The sequence below is a fragment of the Neopelma chrysocephalum genome, unplaced genomic scaffold (assembly GCF_003984885.1).
Source record: "Neopelma chrysocephalum unplaced genomic scaffold, ASM398488v2 Primary Assembly neopelma1_44, whole genome shotgun sequence".
Lineage (NCBI taxonomy): Eukaryota > Metazoa > Chordata > Aves > Passeriformes > Pipridae > Neopelma > Neopelma chrysocephalum.
The window spans coordinates 6516523-6536512 of record NW_020897703.1 but is presented as its reverse complement, the minus strand read 5'-3'; the positions used below and the strand labels follow the sequence as shown (position 1 = coordinate 6536512).

The window sequence follows — 19990 nt, the reverse complement described above, 5'->3', positions numbered from 1 at the left end:
TGTATAGTCATCTGCAATAATCCTTGCCCTAAGTGCAAACTGAAATGACAGCAAGCAAATTTTTCTCTTTTGACAGTGGAAAGAGTGGAAAGAGAAAACCTTTCAGACTATTGTGTTCTTGGTCAACGTCCCATGCACTTACCAAATATCAACCAGCTGGCAACTTTGGGAAAAACTAACGAACAGTCTCCTCATGGCCAAATTCACCACAGTACTCCAATACGAAACCAAGTGCCAACGATGCAAACAATGATAAATCCTGGGCTCCTGTCTCCTCAGCTCAGTCCACAACTGGTGAGGCAGCAGATAGCAATGGCCCATCTGATAAACCAACAGATTGCTGTCAGCCGGCTGTTGGCTCACCAGCACCCACAGGCTATCAACCAGCAGTTCTTGAATCATCCTCCCATCCCTAGAGCTGTCAAACCAGAGCCATCAAATTCATCGGTGGAAGTCTCTCCAGATATTTACCAGCAAGTCAGAGATGAGCTGAAGAGAGCCAGTGTGTCTCAAGCTGTCTTTGCAAGAGTAGCATTCAACCGCACACAGGTATCAATTTCTATTCTATAACCAAGAAGTGCTGAAGGGGCAAAATTGTGGCTCTTGTGGGGCTGTATGGTTGTTGCAGATCAAGGCAGGGGTTGTGCCATAGAAACAGGTCAAACCACTCTCCTTTTTTCCCCCCAGTCTCTTTGTTGGTATCGAACAAGGCTGTTTCTTCCTGGAACAGTTGTTTGTTTGCATTTGGCCACTCCTGTGCTGTTACCTGAGCTTTGTTCTCTAGCAGTCATTCCGCTCATGTGAGTTCTTCCCCGAGTTCCTCTCTGCGGTTATAAACTTCCACATCTGCCCCTGCCTGATGGTCAGGAAGAGGTAACAAGAGACTCTGAGAGTCAGAGGTGTCTTTGGGCTTCTGTCACTTCCTCAATTCCTTCCTGTGGTACAATTGGTGCCACAACTAGTGCCAGAGGCTGCTCCCATAAGAAACGTGTAAGGCAAGTGTGCATAGGCCTGACTGCTGCTGGGAAAGGTGTCTGCCATTTGTAGCAGACTGTGTTTGCTTCCGTGCATCTGACACAGGTTTTCTCACTTGCCTAGTGAAATGCAGATGTTGAAGTGATTGCATGATAACATGAGCTTAAGCCTGGCATCTGGAGTACCCAGGGTGTGTGTTCAGAAAGACAGGCCATTTACATTTATCCTGCTGCTCTTCAAGGCATACAACACATGATCTCTCAGTTGTGATACTCTGTAGCAAGGCTTAAGAAATGGAAAGTGGCTTAATATTTAATATTGGTACAAATTCCTTTTGTTTAGTTGGAGTTGTCCTTTGAGGTAAGATTTACCAGCAAGAAAAAAAAAGTGTGTATGTGTCCCTTGCCCCATACAGTGCCTTTGTCTGTTCTGCTAGATTAATGATTTTCTTTGGCACTGCCATTTTGGAAATGCCATGTTATGAGGGAACTAATTAAAGTATGGAGCACATTTTATTACTTCCCTTCTTCCATTAAATTCATAAGATGGCTGCAGTCAGAAAAAACATTCACTTCCAATCAACGTGACTTTGAGTTCTGGGGTTAGCCTTGAGGATATCAAATGAAAACTACATAGGAATGTATGAGTATTTCCTCTTTAAAATGCTGCTTTTAATTTGGAAAAGCTTTTCATCCTTCTGGGATCATAACCCGTTGTATATAAAGCCTGGTATAATCAAGGTAGATGGTATTGACAGAATGACATATTCTGAACTGAAATGAGAGGTCAACAGTAACATTGTCGTTGAGGGTTTTGCCACTGTCACTGAACATGAAGCTCTCCTTCACCCAGACTGGGAGAGCCAAGTTGGTAATGCCCAAGTCTGCTATTAAACCAAAAGCTCATTCCCCAACAAGAAAGAAATTACCTGCTTCTTAGCCCTTAATCGTAAGTAATATGATGTACTGAACAGTTCATGACACTGATTCCAGAACAGGCAAGTCTTACAGCATCCATAAAAGATTTGCTCATCTCCCAATTGTGTTTCATTAATCTACAGGGCTTTAATATAGAAGACCAGTGATCTTACATACAGTGAGTGCACCATATCCTTAGCAGCCACCACTGTAGCAAGAGAGTATAGATACTACCTTATGTTTCCTTGTCCACAGCTTTTAATTCCAACTCAGAACAAGCTCCCCTCACATCAGGGGCTGTTCAGGTTATTTAAGAAGAGGTGCTCAGACAATCAGTGTTGCACTGCAGCATAGAAGGTGTGGGATATTCCCACGCATCCATGGTGTAGAAGCAAACTCTGTAAAAGGCACTTGAAGTGGAAGTTCAAGTCTGCTCTCACCTTCCTGCCTCCCTCCTGTTGCCTCCGAAGTACAGGGAGGTGTGTGTTTCTCCCTGGAAATGTTTGGGTTTGTTGCATTTCACAGAAGTGCCAGCATTAGGAACTGGAGGTCTGTTGTTTCTCATGATGGTACCAAATAATAGATGCTGCATGCCAACCAGCTAATAATTGTATTAATCACCACATTATGGGCCACTGCTTAATCTCTCTTCATGGTAGCTCTGTGGTGCACATTAGCCTATAATTAAGTATAGCTTCATGAAATATGTACTGTGAGGCTTGTTTAATAGATAAACTATTCTCTAATTTATTTTAAAGTCCAATGACCTACATACTCAATGCTGAAAAGCCCCCTCTTACTAACATTATTTCTCCCCTGAGACCTTCCATCTGAGCAAATCTGTTAAATGAAGTAGAGGAAGCTTTGATCCAAACTAGGCTAAATCCATCGGAACAAATGGCTGACACTTGTATGTATGCACGTGTGTGTGGGAAGGAGAATGTGAGGAGGATCAGAAGAAAGAGAGAGCCAATTGTATGGTTCGTGAAACATCCAAATCTTTCTCTTCAAGATGGAAATATATAACTGAAGACTACACCACATATCTGCTTATACCTGTGGCCATGTGTTCTGCACACATGGAAACAAAACACTTTAGGCTCTGTGACAAGTTCTGTGCATTTCCTGGGGCACAGTGCTCCCACTGAGGTCGCACTCTGAGATGGGGACTGAACATCAGGCAGTTTAGTACCTGCTGTGTGCACAGGAGAGCTGCATGGGGTGCTTGGCTAGGAGCTGGCCCAGGCTGTGTTAGCCATGAAGAGGGTTTCTTTCAAACAGAAAGTTCCAAAGTGAATGTTTTCCTATTTATTTGAAACTGGGTATGAAGGACGCTCAAAGTGTATATGCCCAATTTTTAGTAAGTGCCCAGGGCTAACTTCTGCCTCTTCTTATTTTATCTTTAGAGATTCAGTGTCATAATTTTGACTCATGCTACTGTGGAATCTAAATGCCTATTTATTCAGCATAGAGGACAGGTAGAAGCGCACCCACACAGACAGTATAATTATTGAAGTAGTTTTAATGACACTTTCCAATGAGTAAGAAATTCCTGCATGACCTTCAAAATATTTGAAATGGTGGTGCACACTACCATGTTTGTCTAAGATGGTGTTGCCTACAACCTGCTCAGCTATGGTAAGAATGGTGTCTGTTGGAATAACACCCTCTTAGGCTCTCTGCAGCCTTCCCTGCCCTTGTGGCATGGAGAGAGCTTGCCATGGCTAAGGCATGTAGCAGAATTACTGGGGCAGGAGGTTCAGTTTCTTGCTTATGTAATGAAGTCTGATTAATACTGAAATCCACAGGCAAAGTATAACTGTCAGAGGCAGAGCAGATGCACCTTGCACTTGGAATTGCCCTGTGCACATTTTTTAAAGCAGTCAAAGCTCTCGAGTGAATGAAATGCCTGCAATATACAGGCTGCAGAGGGTGAGAAGGTTGCAATGCACAGAGGGGGCTGATGGCCCTCACTGGTCTCAAACAGTGCAGTGAAGTCAATGAGACTGTCAGTACAGTACAGTACTGCTCCAGTGCAGGCTGGAGTTCTCCAAAAATGCCTGCCTGTCTGAGGCATGCATCATCTTTACATCAGGATAAAATCTAGGTGACTAGTGGCCTCTAAAAATATGAGCACCCCTCGGGTTGGCCAGTCAAGATACTGTGAAACGGGAGGCAGGCCAAAGCTGTTACCAAGGCTATGGACTTCTTCCTGGAGGAGAATACATTCATGGATTTTGGCCATCCTCAGGATAGTGTCCTTGTACTATCTCCCTCTTGCAGTATGATGTCTCCTAATACAGCATTCGGATTGCAACCAAAAAGTTGTAAGAACCAGAGCTTACTTATTACAGGTTGTAGTGTTTTGATAAATGGGTAGGTAGGGGTGGTTACAGAAAAAATAGGACTAAGAGAACTGTTTTAAAGGAAATGCATGAAAATGCTCTCTCGGATTTACCTTGTACTCCTCTGAAAAGTTTTTTTAGCAAATCTGGAGTTGCTGAAGTGATCTGTGCTTTTCAAAAATCCAAGCTGAAAAATAGGTCATTTGAATCCTGTTCTGCATAAGGAAAATTAACATACTCTTCCTTCTCTCCCCACTTGTTCAGCATCCCTCTGTGCTGCAGGCTCATGGAGTTGCAGTCAGGACAGTTTATGAGGCTCTTTGTAAGAGTCCCGACAGTCTCAATCACTGGATCAATGGGCACTTCCCTCTTTGGGAGTGCCCAGTGGACTGCAAACCCTATAGGCTGAAGGAGTATTTCTATTTATATCTTCCTCTTTTTTTTAACTATCCTTTTTTGCCAATGTTTTGACATAATAGCCAAAACTAGTAAAATGTTTGGGCGAGTGGCCAGTGCTTGTTTCACTGAACAGCCTCCAAAACTGGAAATATCCCTGAACCTGAGGCGTTGTAAATGAAACCATTGTGGTGCCAGATACAAAGAGAACTGGGTAAAAACACCCGACATGTTCAGGCTGCTTGTAACTTTCTTCCCAAAGAGCACTGCTCCCTTCCTCCTGCCCTGAGTAGCTCTGTGTGAGAGCATTGGCTTCCCAGCCCGCAGACGGGAAAGCAGCGCTTACCCAGCTCAGCTGGTGCCAACCACGTCTTTTTGGATTAAAGGAAGTAACAGCCCAAGGAGGAGAAAACTCCACCAGCCTCAGACGTAGTGAAATTCATGAAGAAATAAACTAAACTGATCCTTCTTTTTCAAGGGATTTGGTTGCACCTTGGCTGCAGGAGTGAGTTGAAGCATAGGGAAACATAGGATTGATGCTGGATGAGGCCCCAACTTCTGGTGCAACTGCAGGCAAGTCCAGGATTCTGCAATAAGAAAGAGGGAAATAACACTTCTGTGGCATGCAAAGGTGTCACCAGTCACCTAAAGAAGGGTTGAGGGCTCTCAGAGTAGGAATGTGGCTAGTAAGGAAGCTCCAAAGAAAGGCTATGGAGGCAGGCAAGGAGGGAGGTGGGCGGTGACTCCTCATTTATGTCTAATTCTGCTTTCTTTGGCAAAGTTCCCCAAACTGAAGTGGGTTCAGAAAAGAGTTCTCTAAGAGGCATTAAGATCAGAAATATGGTTTGTTGAAATAGCTAACTCTTCCACCTCTATTTGCTTGTGAGCCAAATCCTGGACAGAATTCCTTTTGCAAATAATTTTCTCTAACTCACATGAGAGGAACACAAGCAGCTTTAATTCTCTGCCTGGTATCTAGTGAGACAGTCATGCTGCATTCATCGCTATGGTGTCTGCCCCATTGTGCACAGATTTTCAATTAGCAAGGCTTCTGGTTTGGTTTTGGGGGAGAATTTTTTGTTGGTTTTTACCCTCGTAGAGAACTCTCTCTTATTGCATGGAACTCTTTCATGCTGCCTGCTTGTTTTATTCTTGGGTGTAATGTGGCACAAGCAGCGTTCTGTTGTACTCACAGGAAAGAAGGCAGTCTCTAAGGGAAGTGCTTAATTTAATAAATTGCAGATTTTTGGTACATGGGATATTTGTTCCAACAGTGGGTTTTGCACTGCCCAAAATTTCAGTTTCAATTAACTTAATTGTATTCAATAGGCTGAATGAAAAATCCTAAGTAGCATGTGAGTCAGGCTTTCAGAATGTGTGCTTGTAGGAGACGGCTGCTGCCTGCTCAGCTGATGCACAGGAGTCCTGAGCCTTGGAAGCAAAGGCATGGATATACAGAGAGTGCACGAGCTGTGTGTCTTTGCTCATTTTCCAGCATATTTCAGTGTAAAGGTCTGACATGTGTGTCATATAAACGGTGGCACTTTGTGGCTGCAGTTGGTCGGTCTTTCTGTGCCTCCTTTTCCCCATGCATCCATATTCAGCTCCACATGCACATCCTGTCTTCCCTCATAAAAAGAGATACCATAATAAAAAAGAGGCTTTATTAAACTAATGCAATAAAGGCGTTTTCTTTGAGGATTTAAACACTTCATTTTTAATAATAAAAATCAAATTGTCATTGTTGCACCCTGTATAAGTTTTATTCAAATCAGGCTCTAAATGCTTTGTGCCTAAGCAGCTGTCTCCTGAGATGTATGTATTTTAGCATTAGTTAAATGAGTTTAAGAACAAGGCTCATACTCTGGCTGTAGGCAGTGAATCTAGAGACCAGGAGATTTCTTCTAAATGAAGGACTGATATGATGTGTTCAGCTACACTGAAGGGTACTGGGAGACTGCTGGTCTCCCATTCGTGGAGTCAGTCAGAGTCCTTTAAGTTCTGAAGTTCATATGAATTGACACAAATGTGGCACCACACATTTTGCCCATTGAGACAGAAGAGTTGGTCAGGGAACAGGGTATAAACACAGTTTTGCCTGATGGAAACTGTGACAGAATGGATATGAAGGTGCTTGGTTTGGCTAACCACTCGAAAATTTCCACTGATTATCTAAAGCAATTTTACTCAGCAAAATTGGACTGGACACATTGCCAGGATAAGCATTTCTGAGAGACTTCCAGCACTTCTGCTTCATATCCTAGTTGGAATTAGGAAGAGATGCAAGGGAATGGAAACAAAGCAGTGAGCATTTGAAAATGAGCTTGAGTCCTAAGAAGCCTACTTGAAGTCCTAAGAAGCCTACTGAAGTACTTCATATAGAGCTTCTTGTTGAGTGCTGTATACTTAAAGGCAAAGAGAAGTATTTTCAGGGTTGTTAAATGTATCTTGTTCAGCCCAGAAGACAGTATTGAAGGTGGGACCTGGAGTAAATGCAGAGAGTCAAAGAGATGTCATGGTAAAAGCCTGTCTTGATGTGAGAAAAACACAGCAGGTGCTTTATTCTTTGAAGGGTTATGAGAAGTTGGTGTTTCTGCTGCAGAGCTTCCTGGGCTGACCTGCTGCATCCAGCTTTCAGTTGCAAGTAGCAGACAACTGTAAATATAAGTGGTTGTTTTAGCTGGGCAAAATCAAGTTTGTTGTTGTATGCTGAAAGTACAGTGTAGTTCAGTAGCAATGAGTAGCCACCAAAGGGTTCCCTGAGTGTTGCCTTCCATGCTGGAAATAGGCCTTATGTGCTGAGGGGGGACAGTTTGACATTACTGACCTTGAAGATTCAGATGTTGAATTTGAATAAATCCCTACATTTTCTGATCCTGCTCAGAGTAGCATCTATCCCTGATGGAAAGCAGAATAGCTTTTCTATTGAGACTGTCAGTTACAAGTACAGTACTTGGAAATACTTGGAACTTTAAGTACTACAGAAACAATGTTTTTCTAGTATTTCAGCATTTTCTCTGTTGCTTTTGGCCATAGTTGAAGTATGGAGAGGCACAAACAAACCCAAAGTCTGAAAAAAGTGTTTATGCTTTTTTAGTCCTTCATATATATAATCTCCTTATACAGAACATAAAAACTGAGGTTTAGCGCATTAGTTGGGTTTATTTAAGTTTTTGTCTTGGCCAGTATTTTGGTTGTCCATAGTCTGTTCTGAACCTCTTTAACCCCAGTGTCTGCTTTTGTAGTCAAATGGCTTAGGTCTATACAAGAGGGAGCACAGCTCCTATCCAAGTCGTCGGACCTGATGTGTGTGAGGTCTTGGCCAGTGCTTGGGAGTCTCCTGCTGCCTGATGGTCCTCATCCTCCTCTGTCCCCATGGCACTGGTGTCTGGGCTGCACTCCAGCATCACTGTCTCGTCTCCATCCAGATTGCTTTTCAAAAGTTCTGGTTGCAAAATTGTCCTATGTTCAGTCTCTGGTAGTGCAGTCTGCTGACCTGCTGAGATCTCATTTACACCCTTTCCAGGCCTGAGCAGGAACGCTTTGGGAGAAGGGCAGAAAAGCTTCACTCACCTTCTGTGGGCTTGGTCAAGCCTTTGTTTGCCTCAAGGGCTGGTCAGTTGGTCCACTGGATGTCGGAGTTAGTTTGAATAACATTCTCTCTGTGTTGTACTGCATCATCTTTCAGAATTTGCTAAAAAATTTTTTTTTTACCAATGAGGTGTGGGTTGTTTGTCCTGGAAATCCCGTAGTTAATAAAAATAAAAGAAGTTCACAAATGGGGTTTCATAGAATTAATGTGAAGCAAACCCCCATGACTGTGACTTTGCTGTCTTGAAGGGACTACATTTCAGCTAGTTTGAAAAAACACTGTCAAAATTACTCCTACCTTAAATAGATTCAGTAACTTTTTTATTTTGATTGGACATGTGCTTCTTTCTCCACCACAGGTATTATTTTCTTAAAGTCAATTATGGATCCAGTGTGTAATTTTAAAAATTGTGCAAGTTCCAAGGGTAAACCAGACTGTGCAGAGCCCTTGTCTCGGGGTGAGCACACACCTCATTTGCAAGCACAGCCTGTGTGAACATTAAGCTTCATCAGTTGCCTCTTCAGCAGCCTGTTTAAAAATGATTCAGAGGAGTGGAAAAGCAAAGATATTATCAAGCTACATGTCCTAAAATGTATCCTGGGAGCTGTGTTTGGTGTAGAAGATCTGTTTGGCTATTTAAAATCATATTGAGACTTTCTAGTCCCTGAAGATCTTCTTTTAGGTTTGCAGAGTTGGCTACTCTGCAAACTGCCAATTTTTTATTTTTATTTTTTAATATGCAAGATGTAAGTAAGTCAGAATGAGCTAATTTAGCCAATGGAATTTTATAACAAATGTATGAATGCTGCGGGTTTCCCTCCCTCACCCCCTCCAGCAGAAACATAATTTGCAGAAATGAAAACAGTCTCTGGCTGGCTTTAGGGTTTTCTCAAAAATAGAAACAGTAGGGTTTGTCTGGCTGGGCCAGTTTCCTCACCACACACCTGGAGTATATCACTTTAAAAAATACATTATGCCTCATTAAATTACAATTAAATGAAATCACGATCATTTGTTTTTCTGGAAGGAAGATGTTTTGCATATTGAAAGCCTAATTTGTTGCAGGTGACAAAAAGGCTGAACAGATTATTTAATATCACTTTATTTTTTATAATGTTGCTCACTGGTTAGTTTGCATATACTTCAGTAGCTCAGAATTATATTATTGTAAACGTTATGGCTCTCAAGATACTTTATTTTATTGTCCTACCCTATCACTTAGCTATCTAGCTGCTTCTGTTTACTGGTGTTGTTTATCTCCAGTTGCAGGAGGACATGAGATTTTTCCCTTGTGAATCAGTTTTCTTATTAGCTCTCCTGCTGTTTACATGGTTCCTAAGCTGCCAAAGCACTTAGAGGAGCTGCAGAAAAACCCTCTTCGCAAGCAGGTTTTCCTACCTGGAGCAGGGCATAGCGAGCAGGGCATGAGGAACTGGAGCGAGCAGCGAGTCCTTGTCCCTGGAGCAGGTGCCTGCATCAGGACATGAGGCTCCCTCAGCCTGCTGGTTGAACAGCTGCACTGCAAAATGTTGCTACATCTTGTAGCAGGTCAAGATGAGACCCTCATAGAAGCAAGAGGCACAGGCACAGAGTCAACTCCATAATAAGATGTTTCTGGTGATGAATCAGAGCCTTCAAGCACAAGAGTTGGTATCTCAGGCAGTGAGATACCTCTTAGTGCCATGACCAAGCCTCTTGTACCTGTGAGCCTCTGATTTACATACAGAGTCAATGACTGCACAGAAAAGTAATTGCTGGCATGCTTTCACATATGTTTCTGCTCTCCATTTTTGAAATTGGACCATAAATTTAGCCAGGCTAAGATGAGAGGGAGAAAAAGCTGTCTTAGAGTCAGCTCCAGTAACTTTCATGTCCCTTTCTTTCAACCTAAACTCATGATTTTTTGAAGTTGATATTATCTTTAAAAAAAAAAAAAGTTATATATCCTTTAAAAGACACAGGGAATTAGGAATTCAGAGAATTGGTTGGACCGATGTTTCATTTATTTACTTCATTTGGAGAACTTTTCAATACCTTTAAGGGAAAATTTTAATAGGGACTTGCTGTATCGATCTTGGAATCATGCAGGTTGTGGCTTCAATCTCCTGTATGTCCTTATTTTGCCTAATCTCCCCCAGCCTATAAGCCTGTCAAATGCTAGAAAGGTTTTCAAAATGTCCTTAGCTTTTCTGAGGGCTGGTAAACCCTGAGGAAGAAGCCAAATATGAACATGCAGTTGTGTTGAGGTCACACAGAATACCAGAGAGCAGCCCAGCACTGCAATTTCTTCAGACTTTTTCCCAGTGCAGACCTTTTTGACCAGCCAGCTTCTCTCTCTCATCCCATTTCTGAGTGGAGCTCACCATGGTTCCATTCCCAGCTCCAATCCTTCTGGTGCCCACTCTGATAATTGCAGAAGAATGTAATTGGGAGTGTCTTAGCTTGATTATGTAGGTGAGGAGCTGAAAAGATGGAGCTGTGCGCAGCCTACCTTCAGGTTGTGTGTGGAGCTTGTTTTGAGCACTGCTGGTGTAAACACTGCTGAGGTAGAGCTTTCATGTATGTATTTTAGTGTAGGTGTTTAATAGCAGAAAACAGATAAATGCAGATACAGATATATCATTTGCTGGTTTTGTCAGGAAGCCTGGTAAATAAGATCAATACATACTAAACATGTTGGCATTTGTTTAACGGGCCAGCTGCAGTGAAAGTGTTTTAATAAGGGGTTTTGGAGGAGACTCTCTGACATGGAAGAAAATAAACTAAGAAAATAAACTAATGTTACAGGGCTCTGAGTGTGTGGTTGTTTTCTAGTAACATTTTTCTTACAAGAGAGGAGTAAGCCTTGACTTTACTTGTGGGGCAGCTTGCCTTGGTTAAGGCTGTAAAGAAACTGCAAAATGCTCGTGTCAACAGCGACAGCGAAGTCGTGTCCAGGGTACTGCGGGGTCCCTGTGCACACGTCTGCTGAACGCTGCTCCTCTCCCAGCAGCAGGTCAAGGTGAGCCCTCCAAGCTCTCACTGGGATTTCACAGGACTTCTGTGGCCGGCATTCCTGGGAGCAGTGGTGCAGACAGCCTCTGGGTTGTGACAGGAGGGAAGCCAGAAGGGTGTGGGATTGCTTAGGGAAACATATTGACAGAATAGCCTTTTAAGTGTCTGGTATGAGGGGGTGCCTGGGGGAAGCTGGTGGCACACACTCTGTCCCGCCCCTGCCCCTGATCCAGACCTGTGTGCCATGCCTTTAACTTCTAGGTAATCTGTGGAACTGTTGAGTGCATACAGTTATGCATAAATTTAATCCCATCATTATATTTAAGCCTCATTTAATGATATTTTCATCTCTCCAACTCTTTTTTTTTTCTCCTTATTTTTTGGAAATGTTGTGTAATGGCTTTTGTAAAAACTAGATTAATATGTTCATTCATGATTGCAATGTGAAGCCTGTGGTATTTTAAAATGAGGAATGAAAGAATGGGTTAAATCCCTAAAGTTAGATTCTAAGGTTTTATTATTGCTCCATTTTTCTCCTTTCAGAAATGACTGTCCAAACAGAAATGAACGGACTGTAACATCAAAACCCAGCTGAACGTTTTTCTTTATAAACCTCCTGTACTGTTTAAATGTCGAAACTAAATTTACCAACCTTGGCAGATTTGTCAAAGATGAACAGGATTGCCAAGTGTTCCCAGCTTCAAGTAAAAAGAGAGAGATATCTAACAGCTCCTAAAATATTTGCAGCAAGCACCTGGTGATAACTGCAATTTATTCTACCCAATGCACCTACCTTCCTATCCAGCATCTCCATACTCAGAAGCTTATTACAGTGCCAGAATAGGACAGTCCCAAAATAAACCTCAGCCCCCAGAAGACAAACATTTTCCTACAAAATATCCCTTCAGGGAGAGCCCAAGAGATTCTGATGTAGGTTCTCAGTATTGCAACCCAGCTGGTTACACTAAACAAATTTTTAAAAAACCAAAGAAACCCACCAACACATGACTGGCTTTTTTTTTTTTTTTTTTTTAAACAGGGCTTGTTGTCAGAGATCCTGCGTAAAGAAGAAGACCCTAGGACAGCTTCCCAGTCCCTTCTGGTAAACTTGAGGGCAATGCAGAATTTCCTCAACTTGCCTGACTCGGAGCGGGATCGGATCTATCAGGATGAGAGAGAGAGAAGTATGAACCCAAATGTGAGCATGGTGTCTTCAGCTGCCAGCAGCCCAAGCTCCTCCAGAACCCCCCAGGTAAGATGCAATCCCTTGTTAACTGTTTGTTGTGTGGATTACTCCAGGGAAGGAGTTTCTCTCCATCCTTCCCCTGTCTGTCATTCCCCTTGCCCAGATGAGTTGTGGAAAATTTTTGTAAGGTTTTGGAGTGGCTGTTCAGAGACATTTAGTGGATTGCAGCAAGAGACTGTGATGATCATTCAAGCTTTAATCAATGCCATACATGCAAAAGAGTATGTAACATTAGTGCCTGAAAGAGTAACTATGAGCATTACATACAGGCTCTTGATATATGTCCATTAAATGACTATTATAGAATATATTATAGAAAAACTTGTGTCTTTTACATTTTTCGGAACACATAGAAAATTTCTGGGCTTGTGGAGGGATTCATATATGTTGCAATAAAAACTGTGTAGGGAACAGAGGTCAATAGTGGATTAGATAGAAATTGTTGGAAATCAGAGCGCTCCGTATTCTGCATAGGAAGCCACAGTCTTTGAGTCAGAGGTTTTCACGAGTAATTATTTGAAGTACAGAAAGTGTAGAGGGGCAGGGTGCTGGGAAGGAAGATGATGCTTTAGAGATCCAAAGCAGCTGTCATCTCATTGCACATGTTTATTAACGTGCTGTTGCCGCCCACTCTTCCCTGGGTAGGTTATTCCTTTGCACTAAGAAAGAGCATCCACATACTACACTGTAATAGTCACCCCCCCTTGTACCAGGCTGCTTGTGGTCCCAGACTCTGGAAAGTGAGAGTGGTTGCACAAGGGTGATGATTAATCCCTGTCATGACATTTTGCCTAACTTGAGTTTGAACTTTCTAACAGTGCAGACATGATGGGTCAGTTCTAGCACTTCTCTGTTCTTTAGTAAATGGGCCCGTATAACCCTTATAAATAGTATCACTGAGGACTTGAATTCTGTAGCCACAGCTGCTAGAAGTAAGTAAGCAATGTGGAGAGAGCCAGGTTTCACATGCAAACTGATCATCCCTAAGGAAGATGTGTTGATTCTGTAGAAACTGTTGAACTTGTTCATTTTAACCCAGGCATTTGGGTGCACTTCATCACCATCAGTAGTACATGATCAGTACATGATGTAAAAGAACTGTTTTCACTGAAAGCAAGCGTATCCTGCCAACCCAAATTTGACGCTGAATTTTTATTACGTGGGAAACTCATCGCATGCTCCTTATCTTTTTAAATTACCTTTGAGTGAAAATAAAAATATACAGGGAACTATTTTATTATTTAAATAATGTACCCACTTTCTGCATGTGTTTATTCAATTAAAAATTAGCTTACTCCTACTTATATTTATTGCAATAGGTTTTACAACTAGAATCAAGTACTGAAACAAAATTCAGCGTTTAGATGAAATCCAGTGAGAATAAAAATTGGTTCTGTTGCCCCATCTCATCCCTGTGTTGAAATATGCCATTTTCCCATGCTATAGCCACAGCTAGAATGTAATTTAAAATAATGGAAGTCTTGCCTGCATTTGTAAGAGCTAAGTTTTGTGAGAAACCATACTCTAGATGTATAAAACAGCCCATCCTTGCCTTATTTTGGCTTGAAGAATCCCACAGAATATTGTGAGGTTTTTAATCAGCAGAAGCAACACACAAAGGTTTGTGTACCCAGTGATCGCCTTGTGCCCGCTGGATAACATTTCCCCAGCCCTCAGAGGGCCAGCACCCATCAGCACAGGTGCTGTTTTGACAACTTGGACACCTCTGCAAATGAGGCTGCTTCCCAGATCCCGGGCAGGCAGCACGGCTACCGTGCTTCCCCATATGCCCAGTATTAGTTCTGTGATACAAATGCCATCCTCGCCGGCAGCACAGCGATTCCCGACAGCGTCGCCTCCCCAGGAAGCTACCCTGGAGCAGTACCATCCTTTCAGGAACTGTGTTAGGGAGCCGGAGAAGGTGATGGAATGGCATTTGGAAACATGGTTTCCATAGATACTGATCTCCTGCAGCAGTGCTTTTGGGATTGAGTGTGGTGGGTAGGAGGAAAGCAATGGCAGATACCTGTGGAAGTGCTGGTGCTGGGGAAGTCATGCAGAAGGTGTAAGGGTACACAGAGTAACCTGGCTCAGCACTCCCTGACTCTGAGCCAGCCCCAGGCCACCCTCATGGGATGTCCCTGGCTCAGGACCTGCCTCAAGGTGAGAACAGCAGATTGATCCAGCAAATGGGTACGAGTGCCACGGGGAAGAGGCTCCGAGCTGTTAGGGATTGTTGTGTCCATGTCCACCAGCACTGAGGGCTGAATTTCGGTGCTCTGGTGCTGTGGCTGCAAACACTTCTCTTTCTCCCCAACTGTTTGCAACAAGATGTTTCAATAGTGACAAACTCCTTCTTAATATCAAGGCCAATTTTGAATCTAGACCTCTAACATAAAATACTGTATTTTAGTGACTGTGATACTTTGGTTTGGTACTTGCCCTGCCTACTTCAGTGGTTAAATAAAGAATGGTGCAGCTTTCAGGGTGTGCAGGGAGATTGTGTTTTTCAGATGTGGAGCTAGAAGCTTAGGAGACCCATGCAAGATGGAGCTATATTTTAAATCTTTCTTTTACATGCTAATTTTGTTCTTCTCAGGATCTCAGACCTCTGTAATGGCCTTTGAGGCCGTGGTGACCTTGGCTGCTGCACTAGCCAAAGGCTCCAGCCCCTGGGAAGGTTTTTTTATACCCGACAAAGCTCCATTAAATGAGTCCTGACAGACTTGGACAGTGCTCTTCCTTCCCATGATCCCTTTGTTGTTTTCTTATGTTTCCCACAATTGCCCTAACTCTCATGTATCTGTAAACATTGAATTTCAGAGTGTGGCGTCCCTGTCAGTGCATCCATCGGTCTGTACCCGGCATATGCTTATGGCCTGTGGATGGCAGCGAGTTTAGCTCTGGGCTCCCCAGGCACCAGTGGCTGTGGGCTGCCCCAGCTGCCCCTGCCCGAACACAGGGGGCTGGACTTAGCGGGAGCAGGAAATTCTCACCCTTTCTACGTGTGTCCTGCCTATGACAGGCAGGGAAGAAGCCCAGAGCAGTGCCTACTGAGCCTGGGGAGTAGGACAGGGAGAAGATACAGGTTCGTTAAAGCTTTATCTGGAAGCAGTAAGGAGGAATGATTAGTCTAGCTTGTTGCCGTGATTGAATTTTGGCTCTGTTATTTATGTGGCCTTTGGTACAAAAAAGATGTTAGGGAGAGGAAGATTTGGAGGACAATAAAACAGAAAGAGAGGTTCAGAAGGTTTGGTTTTTCCTAGTTAACCTTCCCAGTATTTGGGCATGTCTGCCTAGTTAAAAATGAACATTGGATGTACTCTAGCAGGCTTCAACTGTGACACAGAAACAGGAAACAGCTGAAAATGTTCATAATGGGCCCAAATATCAGTGTCACCAGGGTGTACGTGTGGGTTGGATCTCTTGGGAAGTGTGAGCTTTGCCACATAGGTTATGTTGTTCCTTAAGATCTTTACATCTCAGGAGAAAACAGAGATTTTATATCAGTAAACCACATTTCCTTTAAAATGTGTAAGGGGTACAGTGATCAGCCCTGGTATCTCTCCTCTTTGAGCTCAGGAAAGCAAATGAGATCTGTCTCCACGGGGCTGCTGGTGCCAGGAGCTCTCAGTGAGCATCGCGCTGCCCTCGCTGCCTCACCTGCCAGTGCGATCTGGGGACCCCCACGGCCGAGGGGCTTTAAAATCAATGTCTTGTAGCAGTCTGCTGAACTGTGTTGATAGAAGCCTTGTAGGGGTAGTCCAGCCCAGGGAAAGTTCTGGCAGTGTCCGTTATTGTCCTTCATTTGTCACAGAAGCTGATGGGAAATCATTCAATTAAAAGGAGTGCAGCGGAATACGCAAAATCTCAATATGAGTTTAGGAGAATGAGGGCAGCACATCAAAGGCATGCCAAAGCCCAGCTTTATGAAATGATTTTTTTTTTCATTTTCACTGATTTCCTAGGTGAAATTAGGTGACTGTCTGGCTAGCATAAAGATGATAAGGCTGGGAAACCATACATACTCAAGTGACATACATATAGTTTTAATAAAGGATGAGGGAGACTTGAGGGAGTGCATTAAATTGAGTAATAATTTATTATTTAGAGACCTCTACCCATTTACTCATTTTTTCTGGGAGAATTGGCTCTTCCTCCAAGGTGTAGGCTACTTTTAGAGAGGGGGGAGAAGGTAGAGCCTGGCGGCTGGACCGCAGTAGCTCGCTGGCAAAGGCAACTTCAGCGACTGCCTGCAGCCGAGTGCCCTGGCTACCTATGCTGTTGTTGAGCTGCTCAATAAACACGCTGGGAGAGGGAGAGGGGGAGAGTTGACAGGGCCTTGCATTTCCTATAGGAATGCACTGCAATTATTTCCAATCACAATTAACCTGATTAGAATAATGGACAGGAAGTGTCCCTCTGTAGCTAATGCAGTTTGGCATCAGCTGACTGAAATCCTTTGATAATTTCTGCACAGATGGCTGGGCTGAAAGCAGCACTTTTTTAATTATTATTTTCATGGTCTCTTGGTAGGCCAAAACCTCGACACCAACAACAGACCTCCCCATTAAGGCGGACAGTGCCAACGTCAACATCACAGCTGCCATTTATGACGAGATCCAACAGGAGATGAAAAGGGCCAAGGTATCTCAAGCTCTGTTTGCCAAAGTGGCTGCCAATAAAAGTCAGGTGAGTGGTATAGAGGATTTCATTGTCGTGGGGCTTTTTGGGGTTTTGTTTTTAAAGCAAACTCTGGGGTTGGGACTAGACCCACCTCCTCCTCCCACCAATAAAATTACATCTGTTCCTACAATAATAATAATCTTCATCTCTGGAGAACCTGTCGTGTTTGGCTTTTGCCTGCTTAAGTGGTTTCCTTTTCCCTTTTAAAAGAGGCTGAGGGAAGGGTCAGCTCACAATTGAGCTTTTTCTCCCCTTTGGTACAAACATGTATGTCTTTTCCCATGTGTGGTATATAACTGATACCTCTGCTAGTAGGACAAGGACCTTTTAAAATGCTGGTATCCTACTCATTTGGTGGGTAATGAAATTGTTTTCTCAAGTTATTAACTGAGGGAAGGCAATGGGAAACGGCATATTAGGCAGGTGTTTCCTTTTTTGCGTGTTGTATGTGCTGCATACAGTATTGCCATGTGAATAATTCACATCAGATCCAATCATTTTTACGAAGAGGAGACACTGCAGTAAGTTCTCCTGGATTAATTTCTACCTTGGGTGTAAAAAATACATGCGGGCAAACCTAGGTCTGGGTGAAATTCTTGAAGAGAATCCATTAATTTAAAAATTTCATCCAACTCTTTAAAAAAATATAATGCACCAGAAGGGATTTTATGGAAAGGCGGGCAGACAGATTTTTTTGAAGGGCAGCAAGTGGATTGGAGATTGTTGGAAGGAATTGTTTACTCAGTGAAAAGAGCTGCTTCTGATCCTGGATGAAATTACTCAGTTGTGCTAGGAGAGGGCATCAATATGCACACAGAAATGCACAAATGTGTATGTGACAATGAGAGAGTGGGATAGAAGTATCTAGGTGCATGCACTCTGAAAGATACATTCTTTTCCTCAGTGCAGGAAAAAAACATTGTAGTCATTAAAGTAGATATAAAATAAGTGGTTGAAAGGCTTATAAACAAAGCATCAAAGGCTATCAGAGCACGTGGTAGAGCTTTGTCCTTGTTACAGGTATTTGTGCGCTGACACATGGAGATCTGATTAATTTTTCCTTCCTCATTTAATCATTAATTTTCTTTGCCTTTTGCTTTCTCTTGTCAGGGTACAGGGGTTACAATCCCTCTACCCCCCAACCAAATCCTGGGCTCAGTATGAAATACATAAAAGGAAAATACCATGGAACCCTCTTAAACTGTTAAATGCATAAAAATCTCATGTACCACATGGCAAAATATAATGAGAACTGGAGCTGTTAAACGAATAAAGCTGTTAAAAGCATAATGCCACTTGGCACAACTACTGTGCATTTAACGGTTTTCCACTGTGTAATAAATGACATATGTGGTAAACGTGCAGTAAATATAAAAACTGCACAATTGATTTTGCAAACGTGCCCCTTATTCTTTACTCCATGCAGATATCAAAGTTCCACCCAGAATCCGGACTGGACAGCTTTTAATAAGGAGTGTTTAACACAGACCGAATGCCAGCCTCTGAGGTTTGGCTTAAAATTGCCTGCAAGCTTCCTGTCATTATACCCAGAGGCTTCTTGAAATAGAGAGGGACTGAACCACCCAACAATAATTTGGGTGGCTCACCAGCTTTGGTCTGTGCCAGCTTGAGTGCACTTCTCTGGCAGCACTGCACACCAGCGCCAAAACAAAAATAAGATCCGAAGTCTTTCGCATGGAAAAAGAACAGGGCAGATTTTGAACACCAGATGCAAAAGGTTAAGAACAGGATCCACAAATGTTATTGTTTAAAGCAAAGTTACTGCACATAAAGGTTTTGTTTCTTCAGCAGCAGCAAATAAGGAAGTGTTTCTGGGGCTGATGTTTCTTTTGTTTCACAGCCCTGCCAAAGCAATACTGGCTCCCTGGGATGACCCAGCATTTGCCATGCTGAGATGTCATAGCACTCTGCTGGAGCATGAAAGTGGTTTATGGGGGCACTGGAAGGCAGGGAAGAGAAGCCATAGCCAAGAACCATAGTGGTGTGGGGCCTCCCCCTGCCCCAAAGCCTACCTGTGTGCCTTCTCTGGGTGACTCGGTGTCCCCGCTGCAGAATGGGGTGCTCTGTGGCCCATAGAAATGCCAAAAGCAAGGACTCATCTGCTTGTGTAGGGCAGAGCCATGGTGTCATGGTCAGCATACCGCCTTAGGTCTAGCTTCTCTGAAAAATAGCAGTTGGTTGTTCCCAGTGTTTGCACAGTCCAGTTGTGCCAGTCATGACCACTGCTGGTGAAGATGCTGCTGATTTCAGCAGCTGAGTTACATGGTGGGAAGCACTCATTGAAAACTGCCCATGTTTGCAGAAGAGAAAGTTTGAAAGAGAGGAAAAAAAGAGCGAGTCTGAGGCTTTGCTTGGACTCTCCGCCAAGGTTCGTTCACTTGCTATTCTCCACAGGCCTGGCTTGCGTTGCGTTGGCTTCCTCTATTATTCCCTCACCCCAGACTACTGAGAGGCTTCCAGTTTGCTAACAAGGCATGTGTTATGTTGGGCGCTGCTGTTCTGTCAACAACAATCCACGGTGCTGTGAGATCTTCACAGTTTTAGCAGGCAGTGAGGCTCCGACAGGGCTGTTTTGACATTTTATACACAGGGCTGTATGTCATGTACCCCAGAGAACATCCAGAGGCAATGGAGGCCTCATTTTGTCTTCTGTCTCTGTACAGGAAGAGTGGTACCCACTGAGAGCAGTTATTGCAAGTGGCATCATCTACTGGTGGAGTTAATTGACCTCTAATTTAACAAGCAACCATCTTCATTCTTAAGTCATGGCGGACTCTCAGTTTAGCAGCTAAAGAGAAGGGCAGCTTCTACAAACTGA

General features: G+C 43.2%; 1 protein-coding gene across 3 annotated transcripts in view; it reads left to right on the top strand.

The window, feature by feature from the left end:
• Nucleotides 1-19990, top strand: part of SATB2 (SATB homeobox 2) — a 227519-nt gene that overhangs the window by 173640 nt on the left and 33889 nt on the right. For all 3 annotated transcript variants that reach the window (XM_027678203.1, XM_027678202.1, XM_027678204.1), the window contains 3 exons: nt 77-549; nt 12259-12471; nt 17002-17157. In XM_027678203.1, coding sequence (XP_027534004.1) covers nt 77-549; nt 12259-12471; nt 17002-17157 — 842 coding nt within the window. The remainder of the gene's footprint in view (nt 1-76; nt 550-12258; nt 12472-17001; nt 17158-19990) is intronic.